Source organism: Vigna umbellata, chromosome 1, assembly GCF_029865625.1.
Source record: "Vigna umbellata cultivar VRB3 chromosome 1, Vumbellata_1.0, whole genome shotgun sequence".
NCBI classification, from domain to species: Eukaryota; Viridiplantae; Streptophyta; class Magnoliopsida; order Fabales; family Fabaceae; genus Vigna; species Vigna umbellata.
This window is the reverse complement of record NC_142165.1, coordinates 12,681,870-12,699,652: the sequence shown is the minus strand read 5'-3', so window position 1 is coordinate 12,699,652 and position 17,783 is coordinate 12,681,870. Positions and strand designations below refer to the sequence as shown.

The 17,783-nt window shown below is 32.3% G+C and overlaps 2 protein-coding genes across 2 annotated transcripts; both read right to left on the bottom strand.

Moving 5' to 3' along the window:
- Window positions 1–720: 720 nt before the first annotated feature.
- On the bottom strand, window positions 721–6,516 carry LOC124832899 (mitogen-activated protein kinase 20). Its single transcript, XM_047307226.2, has 10 exons — window positions 6,067–6,516; window positions 4,603–5,011; window positions 4,109–4,236; window positions 3,941–4,000; window positions 3,507–3,656; window positions 3,247–3,402; window positions 2,833–3,044; window positions 2,602–2,703; window positions 1,495–1,652; window positions 721–1,408 (listed from the first exon to the last, which is right to left on the bottom strand). Exons 1-10 carry the CDS (start codon window positions 6,088–6,090, stop codon window positions 972–974), a joined length of 1,836 nt encoding a protein of 611 aa, XP_047163182.2. The 5' UTR covers window positions 6,091–6,516; the 3' UTR covers window positions 721–971.
- A 3,300-nt stretch (window positions 6,517–9,816) lies between these two features.
- On the bottom strand, window positions 9,817–15,062 carry LOC148204675 (uncharacterized). The gene is made up of 16 exons (XM_088095508.1): window positions 14,947–15,062; window positions 14,780–14,830; window positions 14,310–14,485; window positions 14,057–14,134; window positions 13,854–13,965; window positions 12,982–13,066; window positions 12,843–12,894; window positions 12,708–12,769; window positions 12,514–12,629; window positions 12,309–12,430; window positions 12,001–12,069; window positions 11,783–11,840; window positions 11,493–11,566; window positions 11,112–11,160; window positions 10,853–10,932; window positions 9,817–10,575 (listed from the first exon to the last, which is right to left on the bottom strand). Exons 1-16 carry the CDS (start codon window positions 14,999–15,001, stop codon window positions 10,513–10,515), a joined length of 1,302 nt encoding a protein of 433 aa, XP_087951634.1. The 5' UTR covers window positions 15,002–15,062; the 3' UTR covers window positions 9,817–10,512.
- Window positions 15,063–17,783: the final 2,721 nt, after the last annotated feature.

Sequence of the window (17,783 nt, the reverse complement as noted above, 5' to 3'; positions counted from 1 at the left end):
GTGGCCACATGTTTGTTCATATTTTCAAAACCATATGAAATACAGTGATGTCGCATTCAATCAAATGCTAAGACTATTTGTTCGAGGGATTCCATTTGAATAAAAACCAGTGGTAGCAAAACACATTCTTTTAACATTTTCCTGACTAAAAATTATTACTTAATTTACTTGGATCACCACCTATCTATAATTTCAACTAAATTTTTCCATATAAAGTATATTCAAAATATGAAAGTAATCTGAACCATTGATCTAAAATCACTTGGCATATTAATCTGAAGCATATGATCCAGAGTTACATCTTAAAAAAGGGTATGTTACGGGTATTTCTCTTTCAATAAAATAAAGACATGTCTGTTTCTTTTAGTAACATAAAAAAACAAAAATAGAAGCAAATCATGCAAACATCAAACCTACTTTCAAGGATGAATAGTTATTATGAGTAGGTGAGCAAAATTCAATAGGAATTTGAGCCATTGATAATGTTTTAAATGGAATCCAGTTGTTTAAGAAAGTTGTGAGGAATATGTTTTTATAATGGCCAAAGGGGATTAAACCACTATGGTTAAACAATGAATCTCCTTTATATCCCGTGAGCATAACACGCATAAAACAAATAGCGATTTTATCATTTTTACAAGTACATGTACCAGTCTGATTTATTTATTTATGTCAATTTGCAAAATAGGCATTGCAGGAAATCTAAAAAGGAAAAATATGTAGGGAAAAGGTTGTGTGGATTGAATTACAAGATAGAACTCAATTTCAATTGTTCAGTTTATTGATAACTGAAACCAATGTTTACAAGGTTTGACAAGAGAAAGCTGGTTCTTTCTGGGAAAGTAGCACTAACTCAATCATCTTACACAAAGCACCACCAGAGACTACTACTTCTCCACTGTAAAGAAACTTCTCTTGTGCTCGACAAGGATTGCTCCACCTGGCCAAACTATTCACAAGCCAACATTCTTCTAGAACAACCTTGTAATACCATACTGTACTGGTCCAACCTTTCTATGAGCAGTTGTACTAATCCCACCATATTGATGAGCTTTTGTTTGCAGCAACTTTGTATCAATGGCTATTCGGTCATCCTGCTCTATCTTGTTCACTCCTGCTCGTGTCATGAAAAAGGGGTTGGAATCAATATTTATTGCTATTTCTGGTGCTATTTGGCCATTCACACAACATTGCTGTGCAAGTTTTGATTGTAAAGATACACACTTCTCAGCTTCTGTTGCTGACCTTTCTTGTTTCCCAGAGGTTAATCTTTGATAATGATTCGTTGGGGGAGTAGGTTGAGAAGGAGGAACAGAACCTCTCATAAATGTCCTCGGCTCGTATGAACCCTTGACAACACTTGCATACTCGTATGGAATAACCGGCCCAACAACTTTACCAGGTTTCGCTGAAAACAAGAATGTTTGCTAGCTGATTACTGACAATGCTCATAAACTTGACAAAGCACGATGATATATGATAACAATGACATACCATGTGAAAATTTTTGCAGACCCTGAATGGACCTTGGCACAGGATTTTCTGTATCCCTGGAATTATTGCTGTATTCCTCAGTTGTTTGCCTGATTTTGCTGGAAGCAATATTTGATTGCTCTTTTGTGGGTACTGTATTTGAATGTATAATTGTTGACCTGTCGATAATTCCAAAAGGAAAATAAGGAAATCAAACAAGAAAAATTTAGTGTGATGTAATCTAATTAAGTTCCCCATTAATGACACTAAATTATGGCTCAGATAAATATCAATAACAGGTTTGAAATAATTGAGTGCATTTGCAACTCGTGCACGTCACTTCATCGACGATATAGTCAACAACATCTTACATTAATGCATCTTAGAAAAATGTATAGTAATTCCCTATGATCTAAAACCAACACCAAATTCACCGATTTAATTGAAAAATCAGTAAATCCGTCTTGCGTCCAGTCCAAATATACCACTAAATCAGCCATAAGACAAATCAGTCAATGAGCAAGAAAATCAATGAGAAAAAGCCAAAAAACAGTTCCCAATGAACCTATAAAAAATACTTAACAGACACCTTTTTTACTTCTAAGAAAAATGAAAAAAAAAAAGGTTCAAATATTAATCATCATTTTTTAATTATAAATGTCAAATTGATACTGTTGTTAATAGACATTGCTGTTTAATGTTGAAATTTAGACACAAGTATAATGATATATTTGATTTGGACTTTTTTATAAAATGCCGTTTCACCTTTAGCTTTTAGCCTTATAAAATTAAGATATCAGGTTTCTTCAATATATTTTATGCATTTATGATATTATTATTTAATACCTTGACCAGTCAAGTTTTAAACAGTGATAGCATCTATGCACATGGAAGATGAAATTAGAACAGGTATCGCGTCAAAACCAGTTGTCTGTATGTGTCAGTTCCTATTTGCACATAGCATAATTTTCTTAAGCATCTCATATAGACATCAGTGTATTCAACAATCATCATAGAATATTCAATCCTGTGTTAAATATAATATAATCAAGAGAACTTTTTTCCAACAACGCATGATAATAATAAATGACAATTAAAATCCAATGAGTTACTACATTAACGAATTACCTGGGAAGTGATACATGCTTTCTTTCAGGTGGCAGAACTGGACTACTTTTGCCACCAGTTTCCTCAAGATGAGTAAATTGCTTCTTGAATTGATCAACAGCACTGTGAAGAATAAGCACCAATTACGATAAGGAGAAGAATAATAGGGTAGAACGTGAAATATATATATATATATATTAAGGAAAATAAGATAACCAGTTGAAGAATGAACCGAAAACAAATAATAAAAACCTTGGGTAAAGAAAATTAGTTCTCTCTGTTCCATTCATGTAGTCTTTCAATAGTTGAGGATGATACTCTAGAATCTCACGAAAGATTAACTCTCCAATTTCTTCCTTTGTGACTCTTCTCCTTTCGAATTCAAACTCCATTTTGGTAATAGGCTGGCATGATGGCTCCCTCTCAACTTTCGCAAGTCCCTTGAAGTAAGGATCAGCTAATGCCTGAAAATGCCAAATCCTTCAAAATTCTTGAGCAAGAAAATCACAAATTATTGCACACAATGAAACTGCTGTGTGATTGATTACACATTTCTATTTGTCCAAACTCCAAAAGAAAAAGCGTAAGTTCTAGAAAAAGTTACTAATGTAACTAGAATAATTTTTCAACTCACACAAACAAAGCATAGAGAACAATATAACAAACCTCTTCAGCAGTTGGCCGGTCTTTTGGATCAAAGGCGAGTAACTTTTCAAGTAGTCGTAGGGCTAAAGGATCTGCATTAGGAAACTTTTGTGCAAATGGTATAGGCTGTTTTTTCCTCATACTAGTCAGGTATCTCCGTGCCTTATCATTGCGTACCTGCATCCAACACAAAGATTCAAAATTGTCACAAAAAAAATGATGTTGGAAAAATGAAGTTAAGCAAATGCTGACAGTTTCCCTCTACAGAGAAAAATAATTACCCGAGATATTGTATCAAGCGATGGCGTACCAAGCAGATCTGTCATCAGATCCAACTGATGCACAACATTTTTTCCAGGAAAAAGAGGCTTTCCTATCAATACTTCAGCAAAGATGCAACCTATACTCCAAATATCAATTGCTGGAGTATACTGCATTCAATACCTTAGTGTTAACCCACCAGAAGACACAAAACTAACAGAAACTAGAAACCAGTGGATTAATAATTAATAATAAATAACAGATTGGTCTTGGGTCTTACTTTTAGCTATTGAGGGGAAAGAACATAACAGAAAGCATGTATCATGTGTTGATATGAAATTTCTACACAAAACTATTGAGCATGAATTAGGGTATGGAGATTCAAGACTATGCAGAATTTGGTTCTCTTCTTTTATATTCAAGACTATACAAAAGAATCTTGAAAAAGTCATACCCTTGAGTAAAAGGATCCACAGAGCTCCGGTGCTCTATACCACCTTGTAGCAACATAATCCTATAGAAATAATATATTAAGTAAGCAAGAAAAACATCAGCCATCTGTTATCTAGCAAACCTGTAAAATGGGTGTGAAACAAACAGAGGAAATTTTATGATGGAATACCGTCCAAAATACAGTTGTTGGCGTGTCACTAAAAGCAACTCTAGCTAACCCAAAATCACATATTTTAAGTTTACAGTTTGCATTGGCTAATATATTCTTTGGCTTCAAGTCTCGATGATAGACATTTGCTGCAATGTGTTGATAAATATTAGATCAGCATTAATACTGGCATTGAAGTCAGCAAAATTAAGTTGATTAATACACAGTAAAATATATAAAAAAAGGAAAATGAATAAGTAAAACATTTTGGTCAAACCACACAAGTTTAAGGAAATCCAGCCACGAGGTAAAAACAAAGTCAACAGCAACAGTTAGAAAAAAAAAACTGATATACATAATGCTGACATCTGCGTAAAGAGAAATGCAAAGGAATGATGCAATTTCAGTCACATTCCATTCAAGTGCTGAAAACAAGGTATAGCTATTATTAGCAACACAATGTGCATTCTAATAAGATATTGATAAACAAGTAAGTATCAGATATTGAAAAATACCAGTGTGAATATACTTCAGTGCTCGAAGCAACTGGTACAGAAAAAATTGATAGTGCTCTTTTGTTAAGTCATCATTGGCTTTAATGACTTGATGCAGATCAGACTCCATTAGCTCAAAAACGACATAAATATCCTTAAAGTCCCTCCTCGAAGGTGGCAACATAACATGCTTAATTTCAACAATATCAGGATGTCGAAGAAGTCTAAGCAACTTTATCTCACGGAGAATACGTGCAGTATCAGATACATGCTCGAAGATATCATGAATCTTTTTAATTGCTACTTTCTCGCCAGTATGAGTGTCTATAGCTGAACAAACAACACCATAACTGCCTTTCCCAATGACTTCTTGAATTTTGTACCTGTTGGCATCGCCATAATCGGAGAAAAATTCCATCTCCATTGAACACTGTTGCAAAGATATAAAAGTAATCCACATAGGAAAATCAGGCATGCCCAAATTTGGTCATCTACAAACGTTAATAAATCAAGCTAAAGCAACAAACCGGAAATAGGTTTTCAAAGTAGATAAATTGAAATTAAAATAATAAATAAACATTCTTTGCTATATCTCAGAATCCATGATCCATCCATAAGTTCAATACACATTAAACAAACAAAATTGCGTGTGCCATATAATTTACATTATGGAACTAACTCGGTATTGAAGAATCATAGACTCAGATTGGAAACTATATTTTCAGTAATTTGGTCATGTCAGCAACGTAGATTGGACTAACACAAGCAAAATAACAAACAATAAACAAAAAAACACATTGTCACCATAAACAGCGTCACTCCCCGTCCCCAGCTTGTTCCAGCCAAAAGGAGAAAATATAGCGCTTAAAACCATAAACACATCACAATTCTTAGACTATAACTTTTCTCTTCCCCAATTAACCATTTGTTGTCATTCACCGACGTTTATTTGGGAGAGTCAATCTCGTACAATGCACCTAACGCGTGCGAAACACATCTCAGAAGACGTAGAAACAAAGAAAAGCAAAAGGGTGGGTTGATTGAGATGGAAGATCAACCCCAGGAATGCAATCTAGCAAGTAAAAAGAAGAACCACGCAAAATTCATGAACATATTAGAGTACTGCAGAAATGGTGAAAAAAAATAAAGACCCTGTCAACCAAACGTCACGTGGGGGAGAGAAATTATGTCACTGGTGGACTAAATATAAGAGAGCTAACTAACATCATAAGAAGGCCCCATGGAAGAAACTTGGCAGAGCCTCGCTACCACGCCTAGACTTAAGTAATCTAAAATTCTGAGAAGTAACCCACCAACACAGAAGGAGACAAAATTTTAGTTTTATCATTCATTACTCTGCTTAGATACAAAAAGGGCACCCTCATCATTCATTCAGGGACAGAGAAAGACTTGAAAAAAGCAATACTTTTAGTGAAGCAACTAATAAGAGTAAAGCATAATGAAGAAAACAAACAACAAATCCACCTTTTTTCTGTGATCTTGCTGCATTCTGAGACAAGAGCCACTACAAATTAAGCCACCAATAGGAAAGACATAGAAAGGTAAGGTTCAATTTTGACATAAAACAAAAGCCAAGCACATTTACCCCCCCTACCCCAGCTCCTTCAACCCACACAGAATCCAAATACAACCCCACCTCCAATCCCAACACCAAACTGGCACATGAAGCGACGTAGATCTAACTCAGAGACAAAACTCACCCATCTCTCTCTCACCCCACACTCAGATCCCAGAGGAGCTTCTTCAACCAAAAGCGCGTTTGAGGAAGCTAAAACGAGTGGCCCGGAAGAGGAGTACACCGACACAAGGAGAAAGAGTGAAAATTTTGAAAGGCTTCGTTGTTGGAATGAGTTGTTTGTTGAGTTGTATGAGAGGGTGGCTCTTCTCTCTCTCTGCTTCGCATTCGCTTGTGAGATACGGATATGGTATGATTCTTATTATACCCAAGTGGCGTATTTGATATTTAGAGAGAATATGGAGGGTGTTTTCGTAAATTCAGGTTCCTAAAACCTGGTTACGAAGTAAGATGGCAGATACTGTTCTGGAATTACCTGTCTGTCTCCTCTCCAACTTACATGGCATAGGGAATGTGCCAAACACGTGTCACCTTCCAAAATATTAATCTCACAATTTTCATTTTCAAAGATATAATATTTTTTTTTATTTACATGGTTTTATTTTTTTGATATTTTTCACAACTTACAATTCAAAATGTATATCTTTTTTCCAAATAACCCTTAAATATTTATAAATAAATAAAACGTCTTCAAAATAAATTTTTTCTTCTACATTTATCTTTCATTTTAAACATATTATACTTATTATTATTACTATTAAAATATAATGTAATTCTTAAATATATGAACTGAATTGCATTTTAATAATAATGTATATAAACTAAATTTCATTTTAGTGACAACGTGTAAGAATCTATCTGAAATAAGGGACAAGTATAAATAATTAAAATTATTTTTAGAGACATTATTTTAATTTATTAAAATTCCAAAACTAGATTAAAATTTGTGTACAATTTTAAGATTCAACTTTACCATTTACTAATTTATTAGTGTAAAATCACGCAGAACAAATAATAACCATTCTTAAACCAAGATTAAAAATGATTCGATGTTAAAAGTAAAAGTACATATAATAAAAATATTAAGAAATAATCATCATAACAAATATAGTGATATTCTTTATAATCAGGGAAAGTATCTCGTTGATTTAGTCATGTTAGTTTAATATATTATATTTATCATTTACTTCCATAAGAACAAAATTACAAACATTTGTCTAGCCATATACTATCATGCTATTATTAGCTACAAACGTCAAACTAATGATCACACTAATAATATTAAAAGTGACCCCAAATAGTTAATAATACCCACGACATTAATAATCTCACAGAAATGTATAATTAAAATCCAACTCTATTAATCCATTTCAATTAGATGTTAATTAGGTCTTATAAGATTAATTAGTTATTCAATTAAAAAAATTAAAGTTAATTTTCTTTTATTCAAAAGATATATATATATATATATATATATATAACCTCTAAATAAATCATGTGAAATATGGATGAGACTTGCTTTAGACAGATCCCAAGACATTCATCGAACATAATAAAAGATCACATCAAAAATGTTGTCTTATACATTAATTAACTTTAACCTTTTTTCTATTAAAGCTGTGCATCACAAATAGTGCACATTTAGCAATTAATTAATATATTCGTATAAACTTTAACCTTTCTTTTACTTTACACTTACTTTACTTCCACAACAATACCAGACATTCTAATTAACCACAGGATTTAGCAACACATCCAACAGAGACAGAGTAAATCGTTTTCAAAATCAAAACAATGATATATCCACTGCAAATTCAGACATTTACTATTCAATAAATCAAATTCTTCTTAATTTTCATCAGTGTGTATCGATATCATCTTCGAGATCTCGTTAGTGTAATATCTTTGAAAATGAATTTTTCGATTTAACATAATTTAACAAATACTTTGGAAAGTAAGTTTTATATCTATTCTTAGTTGTCTTAGAATTGAAAAATATATATTTAGTTTTGTTCTATGTAAGATATATTAAAACTTGTCTTTAATCTCCCAAAGGATCACGTTCTATATTTAAAATACATGCTGAAAATATATACCATTTATATATGTAAATTGTTATCCTTTTAAAAACTATTGGTTACACTATGCTATAAAGGACTTAGCATTTTACATAACATGTATAATCTTAGTTATAAAAATAAAACATTCAATAGTTTTCCACTTTGCTATAAGAAGTAAATTTAGTGATGGAATTGAATACATTAGTGTTTTCTCTTACTTTAATTTAGTGTAAATTTAAGCAATATTAAAGTGGGGAACATCATGAGCATGCTTACATGACACGTGTAAGGCATATTTCACGCTTACGCTATATGGATTCATGAGTCATGCATCAACATATGGTTTCATAAAACTATAATTATTTTAATTCAAAAAGTCTTATTATCATTCTAGAAATATAGTGTTGCAGATTATTGGCATTTTAAATTAAAATAAAATGTAACAAAAGACATCACAGGAATCTACTAACCTGGGTGTTAGGTTGCATGAAAGGTTGTCCATAACCTCCAAAATGGACATTTTATCTGCACTGAAAACGCATTCTTGACAACATTGCCTCCAAAAAGAAAGAAAGAAAACAATAATATAATAATTAAGGGTTAAATGGATTGAAGGTTATGCAAAGTGACGTAACAACAACAGTAAAATAGTATTAATAAATCCAGGTTGCGTTTTTTAATTCAGACAACAAGGAACCAGAATTTAGCAATTCGAGATTTGGATTTAAAAATTCTTTATAATAAATACATTCTATATTTTAAAAGTAAACTTCTTTGGATTTTCTTAAATAATGTTAAAATAAACAATCAATATACACATACTGACAAAAAAATCTTGTATTACCCAATAAAATATTGACTCAACAGAACATTAATTTATTTAAAATTAAGAAAATGGAGAAAGAAAGGATTGTGGCGTGGCACAATAATGAAACACAAGAATTTTGGCATCCCGATACGTTATTACTTTTAATTTTGTAAGTTTTATAATTTTCTAAAAGTTATTTATAGTTCATTCCATATTAATTAATATTTAAATTATTTCATTAGTTTCAATTTGAAGCAGCTGTTTAGTAAAATTGATTATAATAAACTATAGAGTATTAGATTTTATTTGGTAGACCAAAAAAGAGAAACCTAATTTGGATGATGAAGGATCGAGGTTTAGAATAGTGATTCACGTATTTGACCTTCCCTTAAGTTAGGTGTCTAAATACAGGTAGGCGTATTTTAGTAGAAGAATAAACGTAGAGGTATAAATAGGCAGCAAGAATATTCTATTAGGAGCAGAGCAGATGTGGGACCTTCTCACTGTCGGTTGCATTGCACCTACCTACCCGTGCTTGCTATCTCTCTATTGCAAAGGATATCTATCTTATTTCCATCTTCTGTTTTTCTTTTCTTATTCATCTATCAAACTTCACGTAAGTTTAAGGATTCTTACCATGTTTCACCCTTTCCATATTCTGCATTCAAATCTCATATCATGATTGAACAACCCTTCTCACTAATTATCCGAACCTAAACGCCGCTTTAGTGGCCATTCACAACTGAAAAAAATTGTAGTTTGGACCTGTGTAAAAATTCATAACCAGGTAAAGTTTCCTTTAAATATATTATCAAGTTACATTCATAATAGCCGAGACCGTCAATTGGAATTGTACAACAGATTGCTGTATGAAACCATAACTTTCAATTTCAGTACAATCATTGTAAGAAAAACTATAACTGTAAAATGTCTGAGATACATTACCATCTGCCGACTTTTTCCCTTAATTGCTACGTAATGTGGAACAATCTAGCAGATTCAGCAGTGAGTAATTACAATCATTTTTTAGATGTCACGACAACACCTTGCATGGTCATTGTACCAGAATTTCTGGAAAGATAATTTCAGTTTCACTCACCGTACAGAAGTGTTGTGATCATGCTAATGAATTTTTCCTTCATAATTCAATACCTGGGAAACTATATAATAAATCACTTGTAATCCTTCACAAGACGATACATTAAAATTACTGCTAATTTCCATTTACTGGCAGAAATATCTTTTACGTAACACGGGCCATCCAAAATTTTATACAGTGGATGAATGGAAAGGTTCAAATTAATTGCCTTTCTCTCACCAGAAGAACGGTTGCAGTTGTATTAAAATACAAGAGTTAAAATGCTTCTTTATAATTCAACAGTACCATGAACATTCCATCTTTTGATTGTGTCCATTAATGTGACCTCGAGACAGCTCTATCTAACCAATATGAAGCATACGTGGCTTTACCAACCAAGGGAATTCTTTGACTGCTGCAATTTTACGTTATACGAATTTTCTATCTCTTCCTGCAGTATTCATTATTTAAAATAGTTAAGCTATGTATACTTGAATGCTGAATCTGTAATAATACGGTATCAAGTTAGTAAGATAAACAGCATCAACACAAATGTTTTTGATGAATTTGAGTTGTAATGCCACAAAAAATACGTATAAACAAACAGAAAATGAGTCACCGTTCCAAGCATTCCCTTATTACTCCCTTTCAAATATATATTCCAAATGGTTAATAATAATGGCATTGAGGTTAACTTAATGCAGTTCGGTGCAGTGGTGAAAATATACCTTGCAGGCTTTTAATAAAGGCTGTAAGAATGACGATCTGAAGAGCGTAATGGCATGTCCAAGCGAAGTTCTATTCAATTCTGACATCAAACAAGGTATTAAACCACTTTCAATTGTACTGGAATCCAAGTTGCAATTAGCATTAGAGGGAGCATATTAATGTACATAACCTGAACTCGAAGAGTCCAAGACACACTGTGACGGCAATGTGAAGATTTTACAAAAGGAAATTTCGATTGTTCGAGTGTAATTAACTTACCACCATCAACATCAGATCTTGAGCCTTCGTAATTAAGCTCTTCTATCAGCTGCAATGTCACATACAACTAAAAATATTAAGCAAGATCCAGACACGAAAAGTGTTCAGAAAAAAATTTTATGGTACAAAACTACAAATGCAATGGTGAAATACAGGCATATATTTTATGCCCCCACTTTAGCCATGTCAAAAGGTGATATTTCCTTTTTCCACATGAAAATGTGTTGGAAAAGGGAGCGAGTTTCACTATGCATGTCCCAAATACTGTTAAGTAATATATAGGAACTTCCCTCATGAAAAATACGCAAATAACTGAACCAGTGGAAAGTTTTCCCCTCCCTTGAATGCAGGTAAGAAAATTGCATTGCAGAATAAGTTTACCTGTGAAAGGGTGGGCACTGTAGTAGGATCAAATTCGTCGCACCGATTTGGATCAATTGGGACACAAACACGACCTACAACGAAGAAGAATACCATGTAATGCTAAACAATCAAAGTGAATTCGATCAAACAATTTATACCGGGAGAGAGCTTTATAGTTCAACTTTTCTCTTTAAAATCAGAAGGCAAAACCATATGATTATAATGTCATCGGTGAAAATCCCAAGCCTCAAATAAAAAATTCAATTTATTGTCAATAAAAATTGTGCATAAACATATTAGACACTGACCTGTTTTAGGATGTACACAGAATGGTGCCTTGAGCAAATGATTCATATGTTTAGAAACCTATAACACAAACAGTCTTAATGAACAACCTGAACTTAAAATTAGCCAAAAGGTGTTATTGGTAATACAGAGACATTGCTGGGCACTTAGACTACAGAAACGGTACTATTATGAAAGATAAAGAGTATATGGGAAAAAGGGAAGCAGTTGATCGACAAACCTCCATATCAAGCCTCGGATATGTAAAGGAGAACACAATCTCTTCAACACATCGGCGCAGCCCTTGGGCCTTCATAAAGTATTACGGAAACAATAAATCATATGCTTGTTCCATAAAATTCCGCATCATTGCATACAATTTACAATCAACTTTAAATGAATAAAAGAAGCATGTAACAACTGTAGGAGGTCACACCAAGAATTTCAAGACCAATATGGCTCTAGAGTTTCATGCTCTTTCGATTTTTAAAATGTTGGTACAAATATTGAAGACAGCAGACTGCATTTCCTAAAAGGAAGCTTACATACCTTATGTTTTCCAGATTGCAGCAACTGTTTGAGTTGTTCCCATCGAACAACATTGATGTCTTCTTTTGTACTAGAAGACCGCCTACTATCGTGCCATCTCCCCCGAAGTTCAGAAGCAATAGCTGCAAAAGGTAAACCGCCTAAGATAGTAGCAGGAAATAAAGTAACAAGGTTCATATGAAGGAAGGACAGGAAAAGAAAGTACATTCATCAGGAATCATGCTTAGAATTTTCTCATATCTCTCCTCAGTAGCAAGTAAATTTTGTCCGGTAAGCAGACTTTTCTCGAAATAGTCTTTGAGAACGTTAGTGTATGATGTCCTGGAATAATAAAATACAGGTTAGCATACAAAATAAGAGATCTGGTTCAAAAGGTTAAGCATTCGTATAAAGACTTACGCCAAGAAAGGATGAAGGGCAGCACCCGTCAAAGAAACCTTCTTATGACTATTTTCATTGCCCTGGACAGCATATATGAAATCAACAAACACTTCCACATGTATTCGAAATCCACTTGTCATCAGTATACTTTACCTTGTAGACACGAAAATAGTCAGCAATAGCACCTCTCTGCTCATTAGACAGCCTGTATGAGAAAAGGTGGTGTTTGAATTTATGACTGTACACGATCACAGGTAGACAAAGGATAACTTTTGATTGTTCAGTGCCTCACCTTCTTGCCTTCCCATCACAGACCCAGCAATGAACACCTCTGCGTCCACTGTATACCCAGAGAACGTGCTTGAAACCAAAGTCATCTGAAACAGTAGCCCCAAAGCAAAAGTCAACAAAAGTTACTAATAAAGCACATGCTCCCAAATAGCGCCCACTAGATTTGTACAATAACTAAGTAGGCTCAAAGTTGCAGCTTGCAAAGCTAGTGTATATAAATTTAGTGCATGTTAGATATTCTATATCCCTCGGAGTATTTTGACTATTTTCGTATAACGAAGAAAGTCTGAACTCAAAGGACAAAATGAGCTAGGAAAAGAAAATCGCAATCTTTGATACGAAGATTAACACAATGAAAGATCAGAAGTGGCATGAGAACAAATACAAAAGAGATGCTTGATGAACCTCAAAACATGCAATCAGTGTGATTAACATCCAATAGTACGAAATATCTCTGAGTGACCCACTTAAGAACCGAGACTCCTCTAACAAGGTATATGAGGCATTGTCGAAGTCATACATTCCTCAGCAATAAAGATGTCAGTTAATTAAGATGTTGAAATAATGAAATGTACAAGACACAGCCTAGACTATAGCCACTCTCATAAACTTTCAAGTAGAAATTATGTCTCTTCCTGCTTCGGCAAAAAGAAACCTATTATGCTTAGAGATGACCACCCCAGTAAGTTAAGTCACCTGGTGATTATGAGGCAAACTTTTGTTATCTGATAGGATTTCCACCTGGTGATTTACACCCATTCCATGGTCTTTGTATGTTAAGATATGTACTGCTATCTAATTATTTCAATGCAATGAATATACATGGCAAATTTGCAATGTCTCTCTAGTATGATATAAGATGCATACTAGTACCTCTCAAGGCAGTATCAATCACTTTGATTGCTATAGTCATTAACGGCCAGCAAACCAAACAAACGTCAGCACCAGAGCAGCAGTATCTAACATCATCATAGTCTGTCATATCCTACAGAGGCCCAAAAAATAAAGGGTGTCAAACGTGAAGAAGACCACAATAGCTAAAGGCTTCACTTGGAGACTCAGAGAAAAAATCTTACTATATCGAAAATCAATTCCCTCTCAACTGGGGCAAAGACATTATTTTCACTCTGCGCATAGGCATACCTTTTTGCAGGCTGAACCAAACAAAACACAGAACAGAATACGTGAGTGAATAAAAGCTACATCTTATCATCACAAAAGGATTGACGAAGAAAATAACACCATTGTAATTCCTGCATGAATTATAAGAACTTGTTGCCTAACAATGGAGTCTAGCTAGTGAGGGTCTGGAGAAGGAGGGCACATTACATCAACAGAGTAGACAGGCCCGATATCTATCTTAACAGGGGACTTCTCTTTGACTGAATTTTCGAGCTCATGTGCATTGTTGAAAGATTGGAAACGCAGATAAATATCATCCACCAGAGTGAAGGAAAACTCTCTCCGTCCCATATAGGATTGATCACAACCAGGGTGCTTCGCATCTACAAACAATCCCCACAAAAATGTAAAATCTAAATTAAAAGCAAAGTTAATTGTGTCCCAAGTCACTAAATTAGGAGATGTTCACTTTGTCCATTTATAAAAATTACACAAAGAGACGGATTTCAGAAAAGAACAAGGACAACAAAGTCTAGCATATTTCTATAAACAAGGAACAGAAACTGATATGATTATTTTAGAGAGATTAACGACGGATATCAATTTATTGGTGGGACTAGAAACACATTAGAATTAAGAATGTACACTCTTTAGAAACAAAGATTTGGCGATATTACCGTTGCCATAAGACACCCATCTACATAAATCGGCAAAAGGAAACAGCTTTCCTGGGGAAACGAGAAGAGGAAACGTTGAAGAGAAGTCAAACCCAGTACAAACCAATACAAATTATGATACTTTGATACGGAGAATAAAGGAACAGAAAAAACGGGAAGTAACGAACCGTAATATAGCTTAAGGTGATTGAGATTTAAATCGGGTTCTTGTTGTGGGATCATTTGCTTTGCGACCGAAACTGTGAAGTGGAAAGAAGAATTGGATTTGCGAAATGGGAAATCGAGGAATGCAGGAGTACAAGGGAAATGGCGGGAAGATAAAGATATATCTAGCGGGAAACTCAGGCCCTAATGGGCCAGTCCTATTCGGCCCATTCGACTTTGATTGCTATAGTCATTAACGACCAGCAAACCAATTGAAAAAAAGTAATTGAAAGATGATTCAAATAATTTAATTTGAATTCATGTTCTTTTTTAATTATAATTGTTTTACCTTTTTGGATTTTATTTAAAAATTTCATCATATAAAATAATAATAAAAAACAGTTTTACTGCTTCCATACAAATATTTTAACAAATTAAAAATTAAGAAAACATAAATTCTATAAATTTATAAAAAAATATCTACACAATTATATATATATATATATATATATATATATAAAAGAGATTTTATTTTTAGTGTCATATTTTCTTTCCAATTTTACCTTTAAATAATTTTTATAAAATCTAACCGTTTTTTTCTTGGCTGTTTTTAAATTTATTATTTTTTCAAATTAAAAATTACCTATAAAATTATAAAAAATATTTATTTAATAAATTTTATAATATAACACTATCAATAATAATTTTATTATTTTTTATTATTATAAAATAAATATCTTAAATTATGTTAAGTTTAAATAGTTACTTATTTATTTATTTATAAAAAAATCAATGTTTAAACCAAGTTCATTATATCTTAACAACACGACATAATTACATATTTTTTGTAAAATTATATTTGCATGTGTTAAATATGTTTTTAATCTATTACTTTTCACTAAAAATTAATATTTCCATTTAATTTTAGACAATTTAATCTCTTCCTTTTTAAAAGTAAATGTGAATTTAATCATTTTAAAATGTCAAATCAATTTAATAAAATTTAGATAAAAAATTAAATTCACATTTTTTTAATTTGAATACTAAATTGAATCAAAACTTCAAAAAAAAATTAATTTTAATTTTTATCAAAAATTAAATAATAAAAATATATTTAATTTTTTTTATAATAAAAAAAACATAATCGTAAAATAAACTTTTTACTTGGTTATCAGACAGTAAACAATTTTCTACTTAGGTAAAAATTACCATACATTCAAATTATCCGATGAAGGGATGATAGAATCGTAATTAGTTGTTTGAGAGAAACTTTCTAAAAATATATAATACATTTTACAATGAGGTATGTGGAATGAATTTTCCAAATAAGATGTGTCATGGAATATTTATTATTTTTGCAATGCATTGCCTTTCTTTTACTTTCTCAGTTAGTAAAAAAATCTAGTAATAAATATTTTAGCTAAAGTTAACCGATTATTTTTCAAAAGAAACAAATTTGAGTTTTTTTAGGAATCATCTTACATGATTTTTAGTCTTTGTAAGATTACTAGTATAATTTAATTACTCTTAACAGAGAGAGTGATATACTAAGGACAAATAGACTTTTATTCAATTTTAATTATTTAATGGATAGAACATGTTGCACTTTTAAAACGTGTAAAATTTGATTTTAACTCCTCTACAAAAATTGGACCATTTTTGTTTTTATAATTTTCGGTCACAAAACCCACTTAAAACTCGACTAATTGTGTTTAGATATTTTTGGAGCCAATTGTCTCCTTCAGTATTACAAAACTTAGTTAGATAGATATAGATAGACAGACAGGTACATATATGTATATGAACGAAGGTATGTATGTACATGTATATACATGTATATATACTCAAATTAGCTTCTCATAATGAAAGAGGTAATGGAGGCACAATTAGCTCTTCGAAAGTTTTTTCAGTGATTGCAATGCATAAATTATTTAAACGCGATAAATCCATTTCTATCTTTTTGAAAATTCCAAATATTATGACCAACACAAACTTTATTGTATTACGTATTTTGCGCATAAATCCTTAATTTCCTAATTCTGCCATAACAAATATTAGAAAGTAACATAGAAGAGAGAAGAGATAAAACTTAAAAAAGAGAGAAAAGAGAAAAACTAAAACTTACGCGCCACGGTGAAAAGAGTGTATAATTTGCAAAGAAATTATTGAAAAAAAAAACTATATGAATATGCAGTGTACGTATAGATATATATACGTGTACATACATGACGTATGCGGTGAAAAGAGTGTATAATTTGCAAATAAATTATTAAAAAAAACAAAAAAAATAAAACTATATGAATATGCAGTGTACGTATAGTATATATACGTGTACATACATTACGTATCATATATGTACGTATGTATGTATACGTGTCTATATATTCCGTTGATTCAATAAAAGAGTGGAAAAGGAAAAAAGTTTGGGACGAAGAATAATGTCCCATCTCTGGCTCAGTTTCTTTCAGTGGAAAGAATAGTTACTAATGAAAATAGAAGTAACCAAAGTCTCATTTTGAATTTGCATTGGCCGAAACCAATATTGCATAAGAAATTCACTATTCATCAATGGCACCATTGTTCCCTCACTCCATAAGTTCAGATAGAAAAAACACAAAAATAAAACACGCTAACAACAAAGGGTTTGGTTCACTCAGAGTTATTTTCATGCATGCTAATATATTGCATAGCTATCTTCCATCTTTTTAAAAAAAATTAAAAGTAATATTAAAATGACAGGCACCTTTCTTTACTTGTTTTGAGGTTGTTGGTAGAAAATCTATGTTGTCTTAAACTTCTTGCATATTCTTTTCCACCAAGATGCTTTCTTTCTTGAAAGAAACTAATTTTTGTTTGAAAA

Excerpts from the sequence above, each read along its gene's own strand:
- LOC148204675 (XM_088095508.1), bottom strand. The coding sequence starts at position 15,001 with ATGATCCCACAACAAGAACCCGATTTAAATCTCAATCACCTTAAGCTA. Across the intron at positions 13,966-14,056 it reads GGGAATTGATTTTCGATATA|GATATGACAGACTATGATGA; the intron begins GTAAGATTTTTT and ends GGGCCTCTGTAG. Across the intron at positions 11,567-11,782 it reads CTGTGTACATCCTAAAACAG|GTCGTGTTTGTGTCCCAATT; the intron begins GTCAGTGTCTAA and ends TCTTCGTTGTAG.
- LOC124832899 (XM_047307226.2), bottom strand. The coding sequence starts at position 6,090 with ATGCAGCAAGATCACAGAAAAAAG. Across the intron at positions 3,045-3,246 it reads ACCGGCCAACTGCTGAAGAG|GCATTAGCTGATCCTTACTT; the intron begins GTTTGTTATATT and ends TGGCATTTTCAG. Across the intron at positions 2,704-2,832 it reads ACTAATTTTCTTTACCCAAG|TGCTGTTGATCAATTCAAGA; the intron begins GTTTTTATTATT and ends TATTCTTCACAG.